Here is a 19,308-nt window from a genome sequence, read left to right as displayed (position 1 = left end):
TTTAATAAAACTGTTTCCTAAACTTTTTTTTAAACCAAAATGCTACCCGCCATAACACACACCCCCCAATAATATCTGCTTCTATTGACATCTTATGGAACTAGTATTTGGGACCAGTACATGGTTTGGGAAATGCTATGTTATAGCCCCCTTGTAATAATGGGGAGCCTCCTTGTAATAATGGAAACTGATATAAAGCCCTAAAGCATCTTTTGGAAAATTAACCTGAACTGAATAGCATTCCTCTCAAATCACTGGGAAATTGTACGGTACTTATTAAACCTTCAATAGTCATAACACAGAAAAAGAAAGTTTCATTCTTTGTCATATCACTCCAGACCTATCATTTCCCTATACAAGAGTCATTGTCATTTTAAACTTGTCTTTGTTGCCCTTCCACATTCTCAGATGTCTCTTTCTACACATTCCCTCCACATATGTATGAAATGAGACACTTCTATTTTCTTAGAAGCCCTTAGGTTGAAAATGTTAGGCATAAAATATCCCATTTTTAAAGAGACCCACCAAGCCATCTCTCTTAGAAGTGACTTTGTTACCATCATCCTAGCAACATCCTCTCAGTCCATAGAAGAGGGCTACCATGGGATAAGAGAACATTCTAAGAGAAATGTGGAAATCATCAGTTGACAGAAAGTGCTTGGTGCTGGGTCTTTCCTCCCCTTCCCGTTCTAAAAAACCAACCAACCAACCAACAAAATATCCCCACCACCCAGAAGAAATGAGACTCTCTGAAGGAAGAGAAAGTTCTAGAGAGCTTTGAGGTCTGCCCAAGATGTGTTCTTAAGGGTAAAGTATTTGACAGAGTGTATTTGAGAGCAGTGATGAAAAAAACCAAAACAATAAATAAATTTCATGTTGGTACCCCCCAACTCCCCCTTGGGTGGTCGCCTACTGATTTGTGCCCTTTTGAGGAGAGCAGAAGAAAAATGGTGAGAAATGGCAGTACAGGAAGAGGTCTTGCGGCCTGAACAGCCTGAACCCCCTCCATAGTGGCAAGAGGATGCCTGAGTTTCAGCAGGCGAAGTAAGCAACTCCCTTCAAGATAAGATAGGCAGGAGCCTTCGTGAGGGACTCCATCTGTGAGTGCTATTTGCCACGTGGAGGACTAGGGAATGCTCAGATGTGTTAAGTCATGGACGTGTGCAGAAGGAAGACCTCTGAAAGACACGTTAAAGAACTTACAACCTTGACCTTCACGAGCCAGTCGGTCTTTGGGTATCTGCGATCAACAGTCGAGAGAGGTAGAACTATAAGCAGGTAAATAAAGAAAAATTTCCTCTTTCCCCTTATCTTCTCCCTTGTCATTCCCTTTAGCTGTAAGGGGTATAGAAGCAGGAGGTGGTGTCAGGATGGACATTGAACAAAACTAGACTGAACTTTGAAGACTTTAAAGGTAAAGTTCTGGGATCTGCCCAATATGTCATTAAGAGTCATGTGAAAGAATTAACAGCGTTTCTTTGAAAAACAAAACACAAAGTAATATTTCATGCTTGTACCCCAACAACTTCATATGACTTCCTAAGTCAATTGTATTGTTTCCATTGCCTTCTCTTTACTGATAGTTATCTTTTAATAGTTATTTACATTTTACCATATTTACCTTTTATCATATTTACATCTTAAAGGCAATTTCAGGATCCATTCCTTTAGACAAAATACAGAAAAAACATTGTATGAAATTTAAGATTTGGTCAACATGAATGCCTCCCCCAAACGAAGGAAAATGTCTTCTTGCTCATCTTTGCATCCCCAGTATCTAGTACACTGCCTAGAACAGTGTAGTCACTCAATAAATGTGAATTAAGCCAACCTACTGGTTGATATTTGAAGAAGCTTCGAAGAGCTGAAGGACACCATTTTTCTTCTTTTCTTGTCTCAGTTTTCCATTATGACCATTGACTAGAAAGACAACTCTTGGACGACAGCCTTGTCTAGGTTTATTTATTTCCTTTTGCACTTAAAATTAATTTAGCATTTACAGATCCTTAAAGGAAAGCATTTTCCCACTGTTTAGTTACAAGCTATATTCAACAATACACAGATCAAATCTCTAAGAGGTCAAGAATACAAAATAGAATTAAGTATTTTTTGTGTGTGTGAAAAAGAAAGAGAGCGTGAGCAGGGGAAAGGGGGAGAGAGAGAGAGAAAGAGAGAGAGAGAGAGAGAGAGAGAGAGAGAGAATCTTAAGAAGGCTCCATGCCTGGTGTGGAACCCAACACGGGGATCTATCTCATGATCATGAGATCATGACCTGAGCTGAAATCAAGAGTCTAATGCTTAGCTGACTGAGGCACCCCCAAATTAAATACTTTTGAGTGTCTCTTATGAATTTGGCATGGGCTAAGTACTTGAAAGAAGCAGTAGTTGTTTAAAGTTGGTATACGCTCTTAAGAAACTTACACTCTAGTTGGAGGCTAGAATATAAACACCATTAATAGTGGTTCAAGATCCTAGAAAGAGACAGGGGAGATGAATAGCATTCCAGGTGGGGACAAGCATTTTAGTATCGAGATTTTGGAGCATAGGCTCTGAAACCACATTGCCTGAATTTTAATCCCAACTGTACCTTATTGGTGACCTTTAGCAAGTTACTTCAGCTGTTTGTGCCTCTCATACTTAAAATGTGGATTAAATGAATTTAGCACCTGACCTATAAGTAAGGGCTTATTATAGTGATGATTGTACAAAAACTTGGAGTTGGGTCTTTGAGGGACTCCAAAAATTGATGGGAGCAATTCCTATATTAGAATAGTGGGAGAAAGTTCAGGAAAAAAAGGGTTAGGGACAGATGAAGGGGGCCACTGATTGCCAAAACATTTGAACTTCATTCAGTAGTAGAGAGCCACTGAACTTTTTAAATTGCTGAGTGGCACTCTAAAAACAATGTTTTAAAACACTCTAAACTGGCTACGCAGAATGGTTTGGGATAGGACAAGTAAAAGACCGAGAGAATATACTTCTAATAATAGCTGACTTTTATTAGATGCTTTCCACGACCTTTGTAATGCCAGAAATATTATTTACAAATATTATTACGTTCCAAGTACTGTGCTGAACAGTTTATATGGGATATCTGTTATAGACTGAACTGTGTGCCCCCCAAAATTCAAATGTTGAAGCCCTAACTTCCAGTGTGACTGTATTTGAAGACAGAACCGCTAAAGAGATCTCTGAGGTTAAATGAGGACACAACTACAATCGAATGAAGTTAAAAGGGAGGGACCCTAATGCAATAGGATTGGTGTCCTTAAAAGAAGAGAAGGAGATACTAGGGGTGTGGGTGCACACAGGAAAGACTACATGAGGACACAATGAGAAGGCCACCATCTGCAAACTAAGCCCTTAGGATAAACTGACCTTGCTATTACCTTGGACTTGGATTTCTAGCCTCCAAAACTATGAGAAATCAAGTTCTTGTTCTTTGAGCCACCCAATCTATGGTATTTAGTTATGGCAACACTAGCTGGCTCAGACAATGGCTCCTTAGACTCTTTTTTTTTTTTTTTTTTTTTATGTTTTTACTTTATCTTAGAGAGAGAGAAAGAGAGAGAGAGAGCATGAGAAGGGGAGGGGCAGAGAGAGAGGGAGACACAGAATCTGAGGCAGGCTCCAGGCTCTGAGCGCTCGGCACAGAACCCCAACCGGGTCTCGAACCCACAAACTGTGAGATCATGACCTGAGCTGAAGCCGGTCGCTTAACCTGCTGAGCCACCCTGACTCTTAAAACAGCCAGATTGGATAATACTGTACTCTGATGATTGTAGTGTTAGCCATAAAGAAACGAGGCTCAGAGACCTTAAAATGAATTGCTTAAGACAGCTAATAAGTGTCAGTAAGCAGAATTTATATTCAAGCTGTCTGGCAACAAATATCATAGTTCAGTTGGAAACTGAAAAATGAAAGGATTTAATACACAAATGGAGAAAACACGAGTTGGTGTCTGACTAGATTCAGGCTAAAAAAAAAAATGTTATCACCAGATGACTGAGATTTTAAGCCTTGGGGTCCACCCGAGGTAAATGACCAGCTTGTTTGTGTGTGATGTGCAAAGCATAGTTTGCATAAATATTGTGGAAAGGTTGTTCAGAAGGGAGTTAACTGTGGCTGAAACTCTTAGAGAATGATGGTTGACTTGGGTAGAATGAGTGAAAAGATACGGTGCTACTAGGGAGAAACACAGCATTAAAGTAAAAGGACATGTGGGGGTAAACGAGGGGAAAATTTAGGTATGAATTATGAGGCCAGATCACATTTCATCGGTTTTAACCGTTATTGATTATAACAGTGCCTGACTTTTAGAAAAGACAACTACAGGAAAGAACAGTAGGGAAGCGTCAGATTTTATAGTTGGAAGGAAGGAGCTTTTTCTTTTTCTTAACAAGAGCAGTAAGAGAGACAATTTTCGTTGTCGCCTGACTGGGCTTTCCCATTCTTCTTTTAGAAAGGCCTGTTAGCTAGCTCCAATTCCAATTAAACAGATAAAAACGTGGGTACTAAAGCAAAAGATTTGGTATCTGATCTCCCACTGCTGTGTGTGTGTATGTGTGTGTCTGGAAACAATAAAATACACAACTGCAGGATTATTAAATCCATAAGAGCTGACTACAGAGGATAGTCCTTTAGGTAATCTGAATAAAACGAGTAGGCCTGAATACAATCGTTGGTCGTTGACCTTCCTTGCTTTAGGGAGCTAGCTAGCTCTTTCATGCACTGAGGGAGCCAGCAGAGACTCCGCTGCCTTCAGAGGATGACACTACCATCATTCTCAAGGATTAGCGCTAGGAAATCTCTATTACATCTCTGCCAAGAACACTAACTGATCCGCAATGCGCCTGCCCAAACCGCAGCAGCCAAGCTCCGCAGACACCCCACAACAGCAAAAAGAGCTGCAAGAGGAAATCCGAACCCGCGGCAGAAACCAAGGGCGCGGGGAGCTAAACGTTTTAGCCACCACAACTGCCTCGCTAGACTACAAATCCCGGCATCCGCTCCTCTCACGGAAGCCAATGAGGAAGCTACAAGTTCCTTCAGCCAATCACATCCTGACTCAGTGTAACAACCCCGACTGCATTCTGGGATTTGTGGTTTTCACGTGGCAACACTATTCCCCCGTGGTGGAGGCGAAGTAGGCCACGCGTCCGATTCGAAATGAAAGCTCCTTTTAATAATTCTTATGTTGGTTGCCACGCTGCACCTTAATTATCAGTACTCTATGGCCTTATACTCCTTAAGAATCGTAAACCTTCCCCAGTACTGTCGTACAGGAAAAAAAAAAAAATCAAGCTATTCTCCGATTACAGCATGCTCTTCCCCCTCACCCCCCCGTCCTTTAACCGTCGCTTTCAAGTCTCGCGAGAACAGCCCCTTTTGGTCGTTGTCATGCTTTCTGAAAGGCGGGTCACGCGAAGACTGACGGAGTCTTCAGCCAACAGGATTGCCTTTTAACTAGCGTCCCTACAGCGTGCGTGGGGAGACCTTCGTGAACCCTGACCTCAGTTCTCCGTGGCGTCCCGCGTTCGCCGCCCCCGCCCCTGGAGCGAAGGAGGCGGGTTTTGGCCTCTTGCCCTAGGGAGCGAGTGCGGAGAGAGTGGGAGCGAGACGGATCCGAGTAGAGGCGTCTAGCTCCCCGGAGAGGCCCTGCTGTATTCCTCGCTGCCCATGAGCTCGTTCTCCTGCGAGCAGCGCCGTCGTTAGGCCGGCCCCGAAGCCTCTGCTTCCTCCGGGACAGGCCCGCTCCTCGCCGAGGAGGAGGCAGCCTGTCGAGGCGCCTCCCTAGTCCGCGTCGGCGTCGCTCTGCGACCCTGGAAGCGGGAGCCGCCGCAAGCGAGAGGAGGAGCCCCAGCTACAGCGGCGCCGGCAGCGGGCAGCAGCACCAGCAACGCCAGCGGGCGGGATCGAGGCCGTCAACATGGCGAGCGCCTCGTACCACATTTCCAATTTGCTGGAAAAAATGACATCCAGCGACAAGGACTTCAGGTGAGGCCGAAATCCGACCCTGCGCCCACCTTGGGGTGCCCCATCCGCGGCCCTGGCCCTCACACAGGCCTTGCCCCACCCCTTTGGCCTTGGCGGGTCCCTCTGCCTTCCCGAGGTCTCCGGCCCACCACCCCGCTCCCCGCTCCCGCAGGCTCCTGTGCGCTCCCACCTTCCAGCCCCCTCCCCCCATTCTTTACTCTAGGCGGTTGCCCGCCGCTGGTCTGAGGCCCCTTCTGCGTCCCCAGACGCCGCCACTGCATTCCCTGCCCCCACCCCCAATCCCGAGACATGATTCTCGCGTCCCAGGTGGCGTGAAGGGGCAAAATCACCCGCCGTTGTGGGGAAGGGAGTTGCTCTAGGCTTGGGGACCGGGAGGCCGGGCCTACCGGCCCGCCCGCCTCAGGCACTAGGCCGCCCTGCTCGCTGGGGCTCTGGCTGCTGCCCACTCCGGGCCCCAGGTGCCGCCTCTTTTCCCGCAGCTGGGAGTGGGCCTAGGTGCATTCAGCTTCAATGATGTGCTTGTTTTGGGGTGGCTGTTCCTGGATTAGGTTATAAACTTTTTCTTTGGACCATTCCTTTCGGGAAGGTGGGAAGAAGGGGGTGGGGTGGAGGGGAGCCAGGCTGGGGAAACTTGACTCGCAGGGTTTTCCCGCCAGCGTCTCTTGTCATTTTTCCTTGTCAGGTAAAAACTAAGCAGGAATTGGGGATTCCAGTCTCATTTGCTTATATCCAGAATTACTGCCAGAAAGGTGAATTCCTGAACCTTACACAGAAGAGTAAAATGAGCAAATGGATCTTACTGATAGAAGTTTTCAAATACGAGGGTGGTGAATATGAAGCCTCATTTATTAGCAGTTCTGTTCCAGAAGACTTGTACAACCGTTTCCAAACCTTGTAGCATGCATATTGAAGAAATATTATATTTTCACGGGTTATCTTGGTTTCTCTCTCTCTCTCTCTCTCTCTTTTATTTTTATTTTTTGCATTACAGTAATTGTTGGATTTCTTCCTTCCTACCTCCTATCCTTACTTATCACAGAATAAATAAGCTCCTGGTCTAAAACAAGCTTTATATTTCTTTGATACCTGTTTTGTTCTCTAAGGCTCGTTGATTGTGTTTTGTGTGCATTTTAAAGAAAAGAACAGATAGTCTTCTATTAAAATCGTGGCTGAAATCAAAGTCTTAAGGCTATAAGTTATAAGTCTACACAAGTTTTATGTAGATATGAACAGTACCCTTTAACACCTGAAAGCCCATCCAGACCTTACCTGCCAGGAAGAAATTTCCCCATTTGTGAAAAGAGAACCATGAAAAATGTAATGATCACGTTCCTAATTAAATTGATGTGCTGGCGTATTCAGATGGCCAGTGAAATACAGTTCTGGTTCTGTGACTTCAAAGCCAGAAATGAATTTTTTAAAGTTTTGCTACCTAGGGAGTTAAGTATTGCATTTGAAACTTTTTAAACCTGGTTTGCTAATACCGAAGATTTTAGTGTTGTGACTTTTTGGAAGAGACGTGTTTGTTTTGGGTAGTGTAGATCAAAATCAAGATTATTGGAGAAAATAAAAGTTTTTTTTTTTGCTTTTTTTAGAGTTAGAATTCTGTTTACTTCCCTTTGGACCTTTGCTTGCTCCCAGTGCAAGACACTGAAATTGAAATACATATTTGGGTGATATGTACACACACACATTTAAGTGTGTGTGTGTGTGTGTATTCATACTTACGGCCGTGTAGAGTGTGTGGTGAGATTTGCCCCCTTCCCATTTCTGTCAGTTTGGCTCATTCTGTAAAAGTACTCAATATCATTCTGATTGTATGCAATTTCATACTAGAGGTAGGTAGCACTTTCCTATAATGGCACTGTTTTGGTCAGCCAGTGAGACTTGTGTATGGGTAATATGTTTGGTATAAACAAATCAAGTCATGTGAATGTTGCATATGTGATTTTTGACTGAAGACACTTAAATTTCTTATAAAGATAATACATACATGCTTTCATGTTTTCTTTTTTAAATAAACTATATGAAAGAAATATTGCTCTGATGTTAAGTTATAGTCAGTGTTGAACTTGATAAGGATTATCTGCCAGTTTCAGCCAGAGTAAATCAAAACACTGCTTGGTGGATTATTTTTCTAAAAGTGTAATATTGGGGCGCCTGGGTGGCGCAGTCGGTTAAGCGTCCGACTTCAGCCAGGTCACGATCTTGCGGTCCGTGAGTTCGAGCCCCGCGTCGGGCTCTGGGCTGATGGCTCAGAGCCTGGAGCCTGTTTCCGATTCTGTGTCTCCCTCTCTCTCTGCCCCTCCCCCGTTCATGCTCTGTCTCTCTCTGTCCCAAAAATAAATAAACGTTGAAAAAAAAAAAATTAAAAAAAAAAAGTGTAATATTGATATATTTCTAATAGTTGGTGAACATTATAGAAAGATAAGTGTGGAAACCGTGACTTGAGCAATTTGACATTAAGATTTTTTTAAAAAAATTTTTTAATGTTTATTTTTGAGAGAGAAAGAGAGAGACACACACACACACAGAATGTGAGTGGGGGAGGGGCAGAGAGAGAGGGAGACACCGAATCTGAGGCAGGCTCCAGGCTCTGAGCTGTCATCACAGAGCCCGACGTGGGGCTCAAACTCACGGAGTGTGAGATCATGACCTGAGCTGAAGTCGGACGCTCAACCGACTGAGCCACCCAGGTGCCCCTTGACATTAAGATTTTTATTAACTCTGTTCTAAAGACATGTCTTATGTTCAAGCCATCTAGTTAACAGACAAGTCTTTGGAACTAAAGCACTGTGTATATTAAATTACAGATATTTAACAGATTGATTAAAATAGTGAGCACTTGAAGTCAAGTATTTTGAACATTTTTCTGTATAATTGCAGTACAGACATTTGAATGTATGTGTTCTATTTTAAAATTATGCCTTTTAACTTCTCACTTGAAATTTATTTTGGTATAAATATCATACTTTGTTGCTACATGTTTTAAAATATCTACCAACAGAAAGATCTTGAGGACAAAGTTAAAAGTCTGGAATATCAAACATGTGCAAGGGCACTTAGCACTACTTGTGCTAAGGGCAGAAGAAAACAATGCTATATCTAAAAAGAAAAAAAAGATTATTATTCTCATGGTGGAATCCATAGAGAATATGACCTGCTGGTCACAAAATATGGGTTCTAGTCATGGGTTCTAAGGAGTCTTTTCTGTGAACCATCTGTGAAATCTTGGGCAGGCTACTTTATTTAGGATTACATTTTCACTTTGTACATGAGTGATTACAAAAGGTCCCTAATAGGCCTGAAATTTTAGGTCTCTGGATAACTACATAGTCCGTTCATGTAAAGAAATGGGTATAGGCTTCAAAATTTTCAGATGTCAGCATTTTTAAAGAATCATTTTGTAAGATTTAAATCATGGGTTCAATTGGGGGGGGTCTAATGTCCTTTTCTTTCGTGTTTTAGTATTCTGTATTCTTTGAAGGTGGTATCTTTTTAATGTTTATTTTTGAGAGAGAGAGAGCGAGCGCACGAGCACGAGCTTGAGAGGGGAAGGGCCAGAGAGAGAGGGAGACACAGAATCCGAAGCAGGCTCCAGGCTCTGAGCTGTCAGCACAGAGCTCGATGCCGGGCTCGAACTCACAAACTGGGAGATCATGATCTGAGCCGAAGTTGGACGCTTAACCAACTGAGCCACCCAGGCGTCCCTGAAGGTGGTATGTTAAGGTTTAGTGCCAGTAGTTAGGTAATTCTGTAGATAACAAAATGAACACTTTAGTGTTCACGAATCATGTGAATGCTCCACTTATGAATATTAATGTTGAAAATTCAGTGAGTTGAGGTAACTAAAGTTTTGCTTTTATTTTCATATGCTTCACCACTAACTGAATTATGGTATTACGAGGAATCAAGAGCTAAAGAAAATTTACCATTATTTTATTTTTTTCTACATAATAGTTAACATTAATGCTTACTGTCGACTTCGTACACTTGATCCTAATTATCTTTATTATGATACTAGTAAAGTGAATACTAACAGTCTCTCTTCCAGTTGAGGAATCTTAGATGTGGTGATATTAATTAAGTACTTGCCCAAGGTGGGTTAGACATTAGATCTGGGATTTCCAGACACCCCCAGAGCATGAACTCTTAGCTACCATGTTATGTTACTTCTCCAGAATTTTGACTAGGGCACATTTAAGACTAAGAACTTAAATTTCAGTTCCTTCTCAGGCTTATGGAATATTTTGTGCTAGAAGATGCTTTTAGTAATTCCCTGAGAAGGACTACAAAATGTTTAAGATCTAGTGCTTGCCCTCAGTAATACTCCATGCTTGTGGAATGGTTAAGACATTTTTATAAAAAGGTGAAGAACCCAGGGCAGTACGCAGTTATTAGGCTTAAGTGGCAGAGAAGATGAAAGCAAGGAGGTTGATGTTCATAGAGTGATCTGAGCTAGGCCTTGAAATTGTAGGTAGAGAAAATGAGTATAAGTATGAAAGCACACTGTACAAAACTCCATTGGGGGAGAGGGAGTAGGTAATTTTGACTGGAGCTGGGGGTCAGTATTGTGTAGGGAACTGATTGAGGGTGGGGACCTTGTTTCACTGAACTGAATCCTGTACTGTTTTGGCCTTGCGGGTTCTTAATAGGTGCTTGTTTTAGTTGAATTGGATTTTAATTCCAGAGTTGAGAGAAAAGCATGTAAGGATTTTGGGAAATGTCTTCCAGAAACCACTGTAAAATCTCCCAATCTTTTTTTTTTTTTTAATATCATTTGATACAATTTAAAATAATTTTTTAGTGCATTGCAGAATTTCCTAGCTTGATAATGGTTTATGTTACCAAATTTATTTATTTATGTGTTGTTTTGGACATTAGAAGGTATTTTCTCTTGGAAACTTTAAAATGCTAATTAATAAAAACCTCAGGTCTGGTATGGAATCATAGCCTTTCAGAGCTGGAAGGGACCGTAGAGGTCTTACAGCTGAAAGTACTACATGGGCATTTACAATAATGTAACAATAAATACTAGCTAAGTTCTCTGGACAACTTGTACTTGTAGAAAAGTAAGTTTAATCAGAAGAAGTAGATTTGTAGAGGTTAAGAAGGTGATGTCTGGGCACTTTTTACGTACTTTGCTGGTTGATGGCAGTAAGCTACGGGATTTCACTTACGTGATTTTTCTTGATAAAGGTGTACTGCTAACGCTGATTATCAGCAATGATTAAGGCTCACCACTGAAAAATAGAAGAAAGACCTCATTGAGGAAACTGGGAAGAAGAAAGAGTACTAAAAATTAGTCTTATTTACATGAACAGTACTAAGACTGTCCTAAATTCATGTTGTAAGGGAATAAATAAGAAAAAATGAGATAGTGGTAAGTTCTTTGAAAGATAATTGGTTCACTACATGATGCACTTGGCCGGTATTATTTAGCTTTCTTTTGGTAACGGGTAAAATTGTGTTTGTACATGAGGGGAGGGTTGTGAGAGCTGCTCATTGTGCAATACAAGGTGTCTATTTCTACCGCTGTTTCTACATCTCTACCTTGGATTTACTAGAGATGAATAACTCACCTCAAGGAACTTTCAGTTCAGTAGAATAAGCCAGGTGTTCCTAACTGTTTGCAGAGCCTGGCACGGTTCCTAATGATGGTACCCCCCAACTGCTTATTGAATAATGAATGAAATTGCACTGCCTGTAGGTTACATCCACCTAGGACTCCTGTAGAAGCCTGGAAGTTAACGTTCTAACTTCCCTGTCTCCCATCTTAAGCCATTTTTATTCTTATTTTGTCCTGTTAGATTACCATCTACCAGATGGCCCAATTTGGAAAACCTTGATGTCACCCTTCTACCTTTCTCTGTCTCATTTAGTTCCCTGATGAGTATTTCTCAAATTAGTCTTCCTGTCTCAGGCCTCTTTTTAATCCAGTCTGTTGGTAACTCTTCCATTGGAGTTTTCTTTCCAAATGTCACAGCTGATCATTGCCTACCCCACTAATTCCCATTGACTGCAAGACAAACTCTAAACTCCTTAGCTGTTGCCCACCTAAGATCACCGATGCTACTTTTCCCCAAATTTCTAACAAGCTCTATGTAACTAATTCAGTGGATATTTTCTTTGTTTATCTACCTGATAGACAAGGACTGTTTACCACTTGTTACTCCTTGAAATTCTCTTGTAGAGTCATCCCTGACACAGGTTGGGTTTATTACCATTACAGTGAGGGAGAACACACACTATGTGAAGTCTCAGTAAAAAGATGTTGGGTCCTATTCATTTGGGTAATTTTGGGAAGGGTCTGAGGAAGTGGAGTTTCACATTAGATTGGATTGTTGGAAAGTGGGGCAATTCCATCATTGGACATCCTAATACACGGAGGGCAAGACTAAAGCAGAGGCAAAACTAATTGAAGAAGAAGCAGTCACTTAATGAGTTAGAAAGGGGATGTTCCATATTTTGTGGTAAGTGAACTTGTCTGAGATGGATGTTCTATGAGGTTGTTTATGTACAGGAAAACAATATATTTTAGCTATAAGCATCAGATTGGTTTGAAATAACATTGAGATAGAGGTATAAGCCTCAGATCAGTTCCTGAAGTGCAGAGCTACAGTTTTTTTCCTTCTCAGTCCTCACTTTTGGCTGCAGGGCATTGATTATGGTGTGCACACCTTCACTCTTGCCGAGATTTTGTTGATTAGGATTCTGAGGAATGGACATTCAGTGTAGTCTGTAGTTGAGCCAGGTTTCTTAATCCTTTCTCCTGTTGTAAGATGAGTGGTTGAACCATCAAACGTGGCAGTGGCTGTTAAATCACAGTAAGACTCCTGAAGGGGTACATACCTGACTGTAACACCCAAGTCCTGTGGTTTTCCTCCTCCTCCTTTGTCCATTTTCTAACTCATCCCTTACCATCCCCATATCTAATCCATTTCAAAGACTTACTTTAACCTTTTAAATCTCAAATGATTGGTTCTTATTATTCTCAGTAGTTAGTACTATAAAGTTACTAGAATGTTGAATTAGTGATTCTAAGCCTTCTAGAAGTATAGTGGTAGGTTCCTGTGAGCCTCTAGTCACAACATTTTCATAGTTGGTTAGCTCATAACCTTGTTTTGTGTATTCCTGTTTAAAGACACCTTATTTAAACTACGTTGTTGATTCATTCACACATGCTCATGACCAGCAGCACTAACTTCATGCTTGAAAGAAGCTTATCTAATATATGTATTTTTTTCTGGAAGATACATCACAGCCTTCTTGTAGTTTGGTAACACTAGACAGTACTTCACTATGCTTGGGGTTCATTTTAAACAGCAAACTTACTAACAGAAAGCACAAACATGCAAAAGATGTGGCAATACATAGAGAAGAGGATACTCTACAGTGTGTGAGCTGAAACAAGAATGCATTTACTCTGCTAATAATGAGGATCGATTGTATGTCCAATTTTCTTCCTCCATTGATTGTCATAACCCTGATTCTGGCTACCATCATTTCTCACTTAGACTGCTGCACGAACTCTCCTAACTGTTCTCCATTCAATTTGGCTGAAGGAAGCTTGGTTCTCTCCAAACTCTTACCATAGTGTATGTAGCTGGAGTAATGTTTCTGAAATGCACATTTAATCATTTCCATAGTCTCCCCATCTCTACCTCAGATGGCTTTCAGTAGCTTCCCATTGCTTTTATTTAAAAAAAATTTTTTTTTCAACGTTTATTTATTTTTGGGACAGAGAGAGACAGAGCATGAACGGGGGAGGGGCAGAGAGAGAGGAAGACACAGAATCGGAAACAGGCTCCAGGCTCTGAGCCATCAGCCCAGAGCCTGACGCGGGGCTCGAACTCACAGACCGCGAGATCGTGACCTGGCTGAAGTCGGACGCTTAACCGACTGCGCCACCCAGGCACCCCCCCATTGCTTTTAAAATAAAGACTAAAATCCTAATAAGACCCCCAAATCTCTTTAACCTCCTGGTCCTTGCTTACTTGGCCATCTCCCTGCTCCCTGCCCAAAAAAAAAAAAATTCCTGCTCATGCTTCAGGTCTCACTCTTCCCTGGTGCACAACCCCCAATGCAGTCTACATCAGGTTGTTTTGTTATACCATTGAGTTCTCTTTGTGCCATATTCCTTTCCTTCCCTTCTTAGCATTTATCTCTGTTCATAATTACATATATAATTAACCCATATATGTAGTTTTTTTTTAATTAAAATGTCTCTATTTGACTGTATTGTAAATTTCAAGACCGCAGAACTATGTGCTTTTACCATCTCTTGTTTATACAGAGCCTAGCATAGTACTTGATAGATAATAGGTTCTCACTACATAGTCAATGAGTATATAAGACCTTTCTTATCCTGACCTCAACCTACATTTCCGTCTTCTTCTTGTTACATTTCTTTCTATTTGTGTCCCAGCCATTCTTAACTGCTTCTTGGCCCTTCACTCTGAAGCGTTACATCCCTTAGCATTGCTGTTGGTGCTACCAACCCCACCCCACACTAACACAGACAAAAAGGAAAATTTTAAATCCCAAACCAGCTTTCCCCATGCAAATTAACACTCAAAGGTGTTAATCCTTTGAGATCCAAACCAATAGTCTGTTCTTTGGTGGGATGATTGTCAAATGTCCTTGAGTATTTTTCAAAATCTGTAAGATTGGGATTTGTACATTTACCTGTCTGCCGTATTAGATGAAAAGGTTAAGAGGAAGGGACTGAGTCTATTTTATCATCTTCGTTCTTAGTACCTAAAATAGTAAATGCTTAAGAGACATTTTACAAATTGTCTTTTGAATCTGCCATGGACAGATTTTAAGCTCGTCAAACAACTTTCTTATAAGATGATTTATAGTGCAAATTTTTATATCAAATTAACAGAAGGAAGAAATTCTTAGAACCTTCTGGTTTTGGGATCACCATAAAAAGTAACTTTTGGTATAACTTAATACTATTTCAATCTGTTTTTTCTCATTTGTAAAAATACCTGTTGCTAATTTTACTGGTGCTTATTTCAACTTTAAAAAAAATGTTTAACCATTAATCATAGGTTTAAATTAAAAAATACTTCTATTGAAGTATAGTTGACATACAGTGTTATATTTCAGGTGTATGACAACGATTTGACAGTTTTAATTTTGTACATTACACAGTCGTCACCATAAGTATAGTCACTATCTGTCATCATACTAAATTATTACAATATTGACTATATTCCCTATGCTTTACTTTTTATCCCTGCCATTTATTTCAGAACTAGAGTTTGTGCCTCTGAATCCCCTTTAACACCCTCTAGGTCCATATATGCTGTTGAAAATGACAAGATTTGATTCTTTTTTATGGCTGAGTAATATTCCATCATTCTTTATCAATGAGTGGACAGTTAGGTTGCTTCCGTATCTTGGCTATTATAAATAATGGTGCAATGAAGATAGGGGTGCATATATCTTTTTTTTTAATTTGTTTAGTGTTCATTTATTTTTGAGAGACAGAGAGAGAGAGAGGGAGACACAGAACCTGAAGCAGGCTCCAGGCTCTGAGCTGTCAGCACAGAGCCTGACACAGGGCTCGAACTCACAGAGTCTGAGATCATGACCTGAGCTGAAGTCAAACGCTCAGCCAACTGAGCTACCCAGGTGCTCCGTGTATATATCTTTTTGAATTAGTGCTTTTGTTTTTGGGGGGCAGATACCCATTAGTGGAATTGCTGCGTCCTATGGTATTTCTATTTTCAATTTTTTGAGGAACCTCCATACCGTTTTTCCTAGTGACTGTACCAGTTTGCATCTTAACCATCAGGGCATGAGGGTTCCCTTTTTTCCACATCCTTGCCAATACTTGTTTTTTCTTGTATTTTTAATATTGGCCAATCTGACTGGTGTGAGGTGATACCTTGTGGTTTTGGATTAATCATAGATTTTTGAAAATGAGTAGACTCCTCTGAGGTCAGGAGCCAAGGTTTATTTACTTTTTGTCCTTTGCTCATAGTCCAGCCTTTGTAGCGTAATAGGCAGTGAATAAATAAGTGGTAAATAAAGGAAAGAACCTGTGTACCAGTAGACTCCCTTCAGAACCATAAAACAACTTTTTGCCTTTAGATTATTTGCTTTTTTACCTAAGTTGAAGATTGCCATATTCTCTTCAACCAGATAATAAGCGTTTCAGGGGTCTTTAGAGCGCCTGACTACTAACTACTGACGTTTTATTTCATGGATTTTATGTAAGTTGAATGGCTAAGATGTTAAATGGCTTAAGGTGTGTAAAGTGCCTGCATTAGTATGCTGCTCATTTCGGTTTTTTATTTTCTAGAATATTGTGTGGTTTTAATTTCATTTGTCATCATATAAAATGGAGAGGAGCTTCCAATTAGAACTGTGTTCATTTAAAAAATGCATGCTTACTTTACCTTGTATAATGCCAATTTGAACACAGGCTTTTCTTTATAAGCTGTTTGATAAAACTTGGTAAGAATTGTGCTTGCATTATAGTTTAAAACTTTGTCAAATCAGCATTAAGTGAATGAACATACTAACTCCTTAAATTCCTAAATAAGTTGTTTTGCTAGTCCTTATCCCATAGTTTATTGCCTATATTGCCAGACTATCTGTGTAGTTATTTATCGTTTCAGCTCCAATAGTTGTGTTTTTTAATTGATCTAAACATGGATTTGACATTTCTGTACATAACATAAAATAACTACACTTTTCCTCAAACTGGATCTGGTTCAAATACAGGAGAAAAGCATTAAGTAATTGTTATTTAAGTAAGGTTATTTCAATAAGTAGAGAAGAACCAAGAACTATGGGAAAAATTCATTTGGCCCTTAAACAGATTTGAGAGGCTTTATTTCAATGTGATTATATATTACTACGAGAAATTACTTTTAAGACCGTTGTTTGGTGAGGTATATGAGGAAAAAATCTGAACATCTGTTTACCTTATTTTTGTCTCCTGTTAACCCTTTACTTTAAAGCTGAGATTAGACAGTTGATCAATCTGGGTTTTTTGTCAGACTATTCAGTATTAAACTTGTCTGTGGAAGTGGTTTTTGAGGGGTCTGGATGTCAGATGGAATGATGTTCTAGAATCACCTCTTTATCATTTTGAAAATACACCTGATACCTTGTGATGGGAGTTGGGGTAGAGGTGAGAATTTGGATTTTGGAAGTTTCCCAGTAATTTTGTAATGTGTGACCCACCCCCCGTGCCCCAACACACACAATAGTAAACAAGAAGGTATTCTTAATGTTTGTAGTTAAAGGCTTCCTAGATAAAATTCAAACTGCATGCAAAGAAAAAATAAAGGCACCTTTCTCCTCCTGGAAGCAATGATGCTATTAATTAGAATGAAAGAGCATTCACTGTAGGTCCTGTCAGTAACTTAAAACAGGACTAACCTGGAGGAGAATCTTTTTTTTTAAATTAATGCTTAAAAATGTTTAATTACCAATCAATTTAATTTTTTGATAGGTTTATGGCTACAAATGATTTGATGACAGAACTGCAGAAAGATTCCATCAAGTTGGATGATGATAGTGAAAGGAAAGTAGTGAAAATGATTTTGAAGTTACTGGAAGATAAAAATGGAGAGGTACAGAATTTAGCTGTCAAATGGTAAGTGTTTTTTACTTGCTTCCCACCTCCACCACCCCATTAAAAAATTTAGTGTAATAGTTGGTAAATTATTTTAGTCTTGTGCTGTGTCTTTCTGTAGTTTTCTTTAGGGTTTGCAGGTGAGTCGTGGGTGTTTAATGTTTGTAAGTGATACATACACACTTCTTAAAGTTTCTATATTGACTAGATGTGGCTTTTTTATGGTATTTATTATTTAAAAAAATTTTTAATGTTCATTTATTTTTGAGAGAGAGACACACAAAGTGTGAGTGGAGGAGGGGCAGAGAGAGAGAGGGAGACACAGAATCTGAGGCAGGCTCCAGGCTCTGAGCTGTCAGCACAGAGCCCAACCTGGAGGGAGCCTCGACTCTTATACCTAGAGATCATGAAGTTAGACACTTAACCGACCGAGCCACCCAGATGCCCCTATTTATTTATTTTTAAAGTTTTGAGAGAGGGAGGGAGGGAGGGAGGGAGGGAGGGGAGGGGGAGAGAGAGTGGGAGAGAGAGAATTCTAAGCAGGCTCTGCACTGTTGGCATGGAGCCCAATGCAGGGCTCAAACTCATGAACCCTGAGATCATGACCTAAGCTGAAGTTGGATGCTAAACCGGCTGAGCCACGCAAGTGCACCTATGGTATTTTAATTTGCGTGAAATATATATATGAAACTTCAGAAAGAGCGGTTCTTTCACTTGTTTGACTTGATTTTTTTTTTTTAGCTGGGTTACAAGTCCTCCCTGCCTCTATTCATCTCTGTATGAAAATTTAAGAACCAATGATCAAGGGAAGTAAAAAATAAGAAGACTTCGTAAACAATAGCAGCAGTTAAAGCCATAGTTAGTCCAAATTAACAGTGATGACACAGCAGTTACAAAGAATTGTTCCTAAAAATTGTGGGAATTCCAATTGTGTTTGTGTACAGTGCAGTAGGAGCATCTAATTGGGCATGATATTGACAGTTTGCCTCTTACTTTTAGTAATCAGGTACAGAATTTGAGTTCTCAGTAAATTCTATTAACAAATAGTTTAATTTATGCATATCAAATACTAGAAAACCTTAACAATTTACATAGTAAGTTATTAGAAAGTATAACGTTTAGTTTGATATGACAGATTAGGGAATGTTGTCATTTTGTATGCCGTATGATAATTAGGCATCAGTTTAAATAAAGCATTGTCTCTTGATTACTTTTTTATTGCATTTTATTTATAAAGGTTTTAAGTTTGTTTTAGGCTTAGCTTTTACATACTTGCTGTAAAAACAGGCAAAAATGTGAGAAATCATTGGTCATCATAGAATTTCTAGACCTGCAGTACAATTTTCTTTAACTTGGGACATTTGCAAGTTTAAAATAAAATGTGTCTTCAAAAGATAAGATGCAGAATAATGCAAATGAGTATAATTTACTTTAATCATGATTTTTTATCTTTTATTGTTTTTGCCTGTGCTTAATAAAATTAAGTTCTGTTCAAAATATATGCTGAGCATTTACCAGCTTTTGAAAGTAGTGTTTGTCCCAGGTTGAGAGTTGAGAGGTACATAGCTCTTACTTGGATGTATCATTAGGAACCTGAGCTTTTGATGTTTTGAAGACCTTTTATACTTAAAATTAACAGGTTGGGGGAAGAAATGACATATGTTCAGGAAAAAAGAAAGGAATTAAGATGTAAACAAAAGTAATACAGT

General features: G+C 40.0%; 1 protein-coding gene and 1 long non-coding RNA gene across 3 annotated transcripts in view; one reads left to right on the top strand and one right to left on the bottom strand.

The window, feature by feature from the left end:
* The first annotated feature begins 5,529 nt into the window (after nucleotides 1–5,529).
* Nucleotides 5,530–19,308, top strand: part of CAND1 (cullin associated and neddylation dissociated 1) — a 43,934-nt gene continuing 30,155 nt past the window's right edge. Inside the window, exons 1-2 of one of the 2 annotated variants that reach the window (XM_025926654.2) lie at nucleotides 5,530–5,997; nucleotides 17,477–17,620. In XM_025926654.2, the coding sequence (XP_025782439.1) occupies nucleotides 5,930–5,997; nucleotides 17,477–17,620 (212 nt within the window). In that variant the 5' untranslated portion in view covers nucleotides 5,530–5,929. Of the gene's footprint in view, nucleotides 5,998–17,476; nucleotides 17,621–19,308 lie in introns of those variants that run through there. The other variant, XM_086712879.1, reaches the window with a different exon arrangement.
* The window catches only part of LOC147579058 (uncharacterized), a 134,802-nt gene continuing 126,553 nt past the window's right edge, over nucleotides 11,060–19,308 (bottom strand). The window contains exon 6 of the long non-coding RNA XR_015253506.1: nucleotides 11,060–11,240. This is a non-coding gene — a long non-coding RNA (uncharacterized LOC147579058). The remainder of the gene's footprint in view (nucleotides 11,241–19,308) is intronic.

Source organism: Puma concolor, chromosome B4, assembly GCF_028749965.1.
Source record: "Puma concolor isolate L17-30 chromosome B4, mPumCon1.1.hap2, whole genome shotgun sequence".
Taxonomy (NCBI): Eukaryota; Metazoa; Chordata; class Mammalia; order Carnivora; family Felidae; genus Puma; species Puma concolor.
The sequence above is the reverse complement of the archived record's forward strand: the minus strand, read 5'-3'. Positions and strand labels throughout refer to the sequence as shown.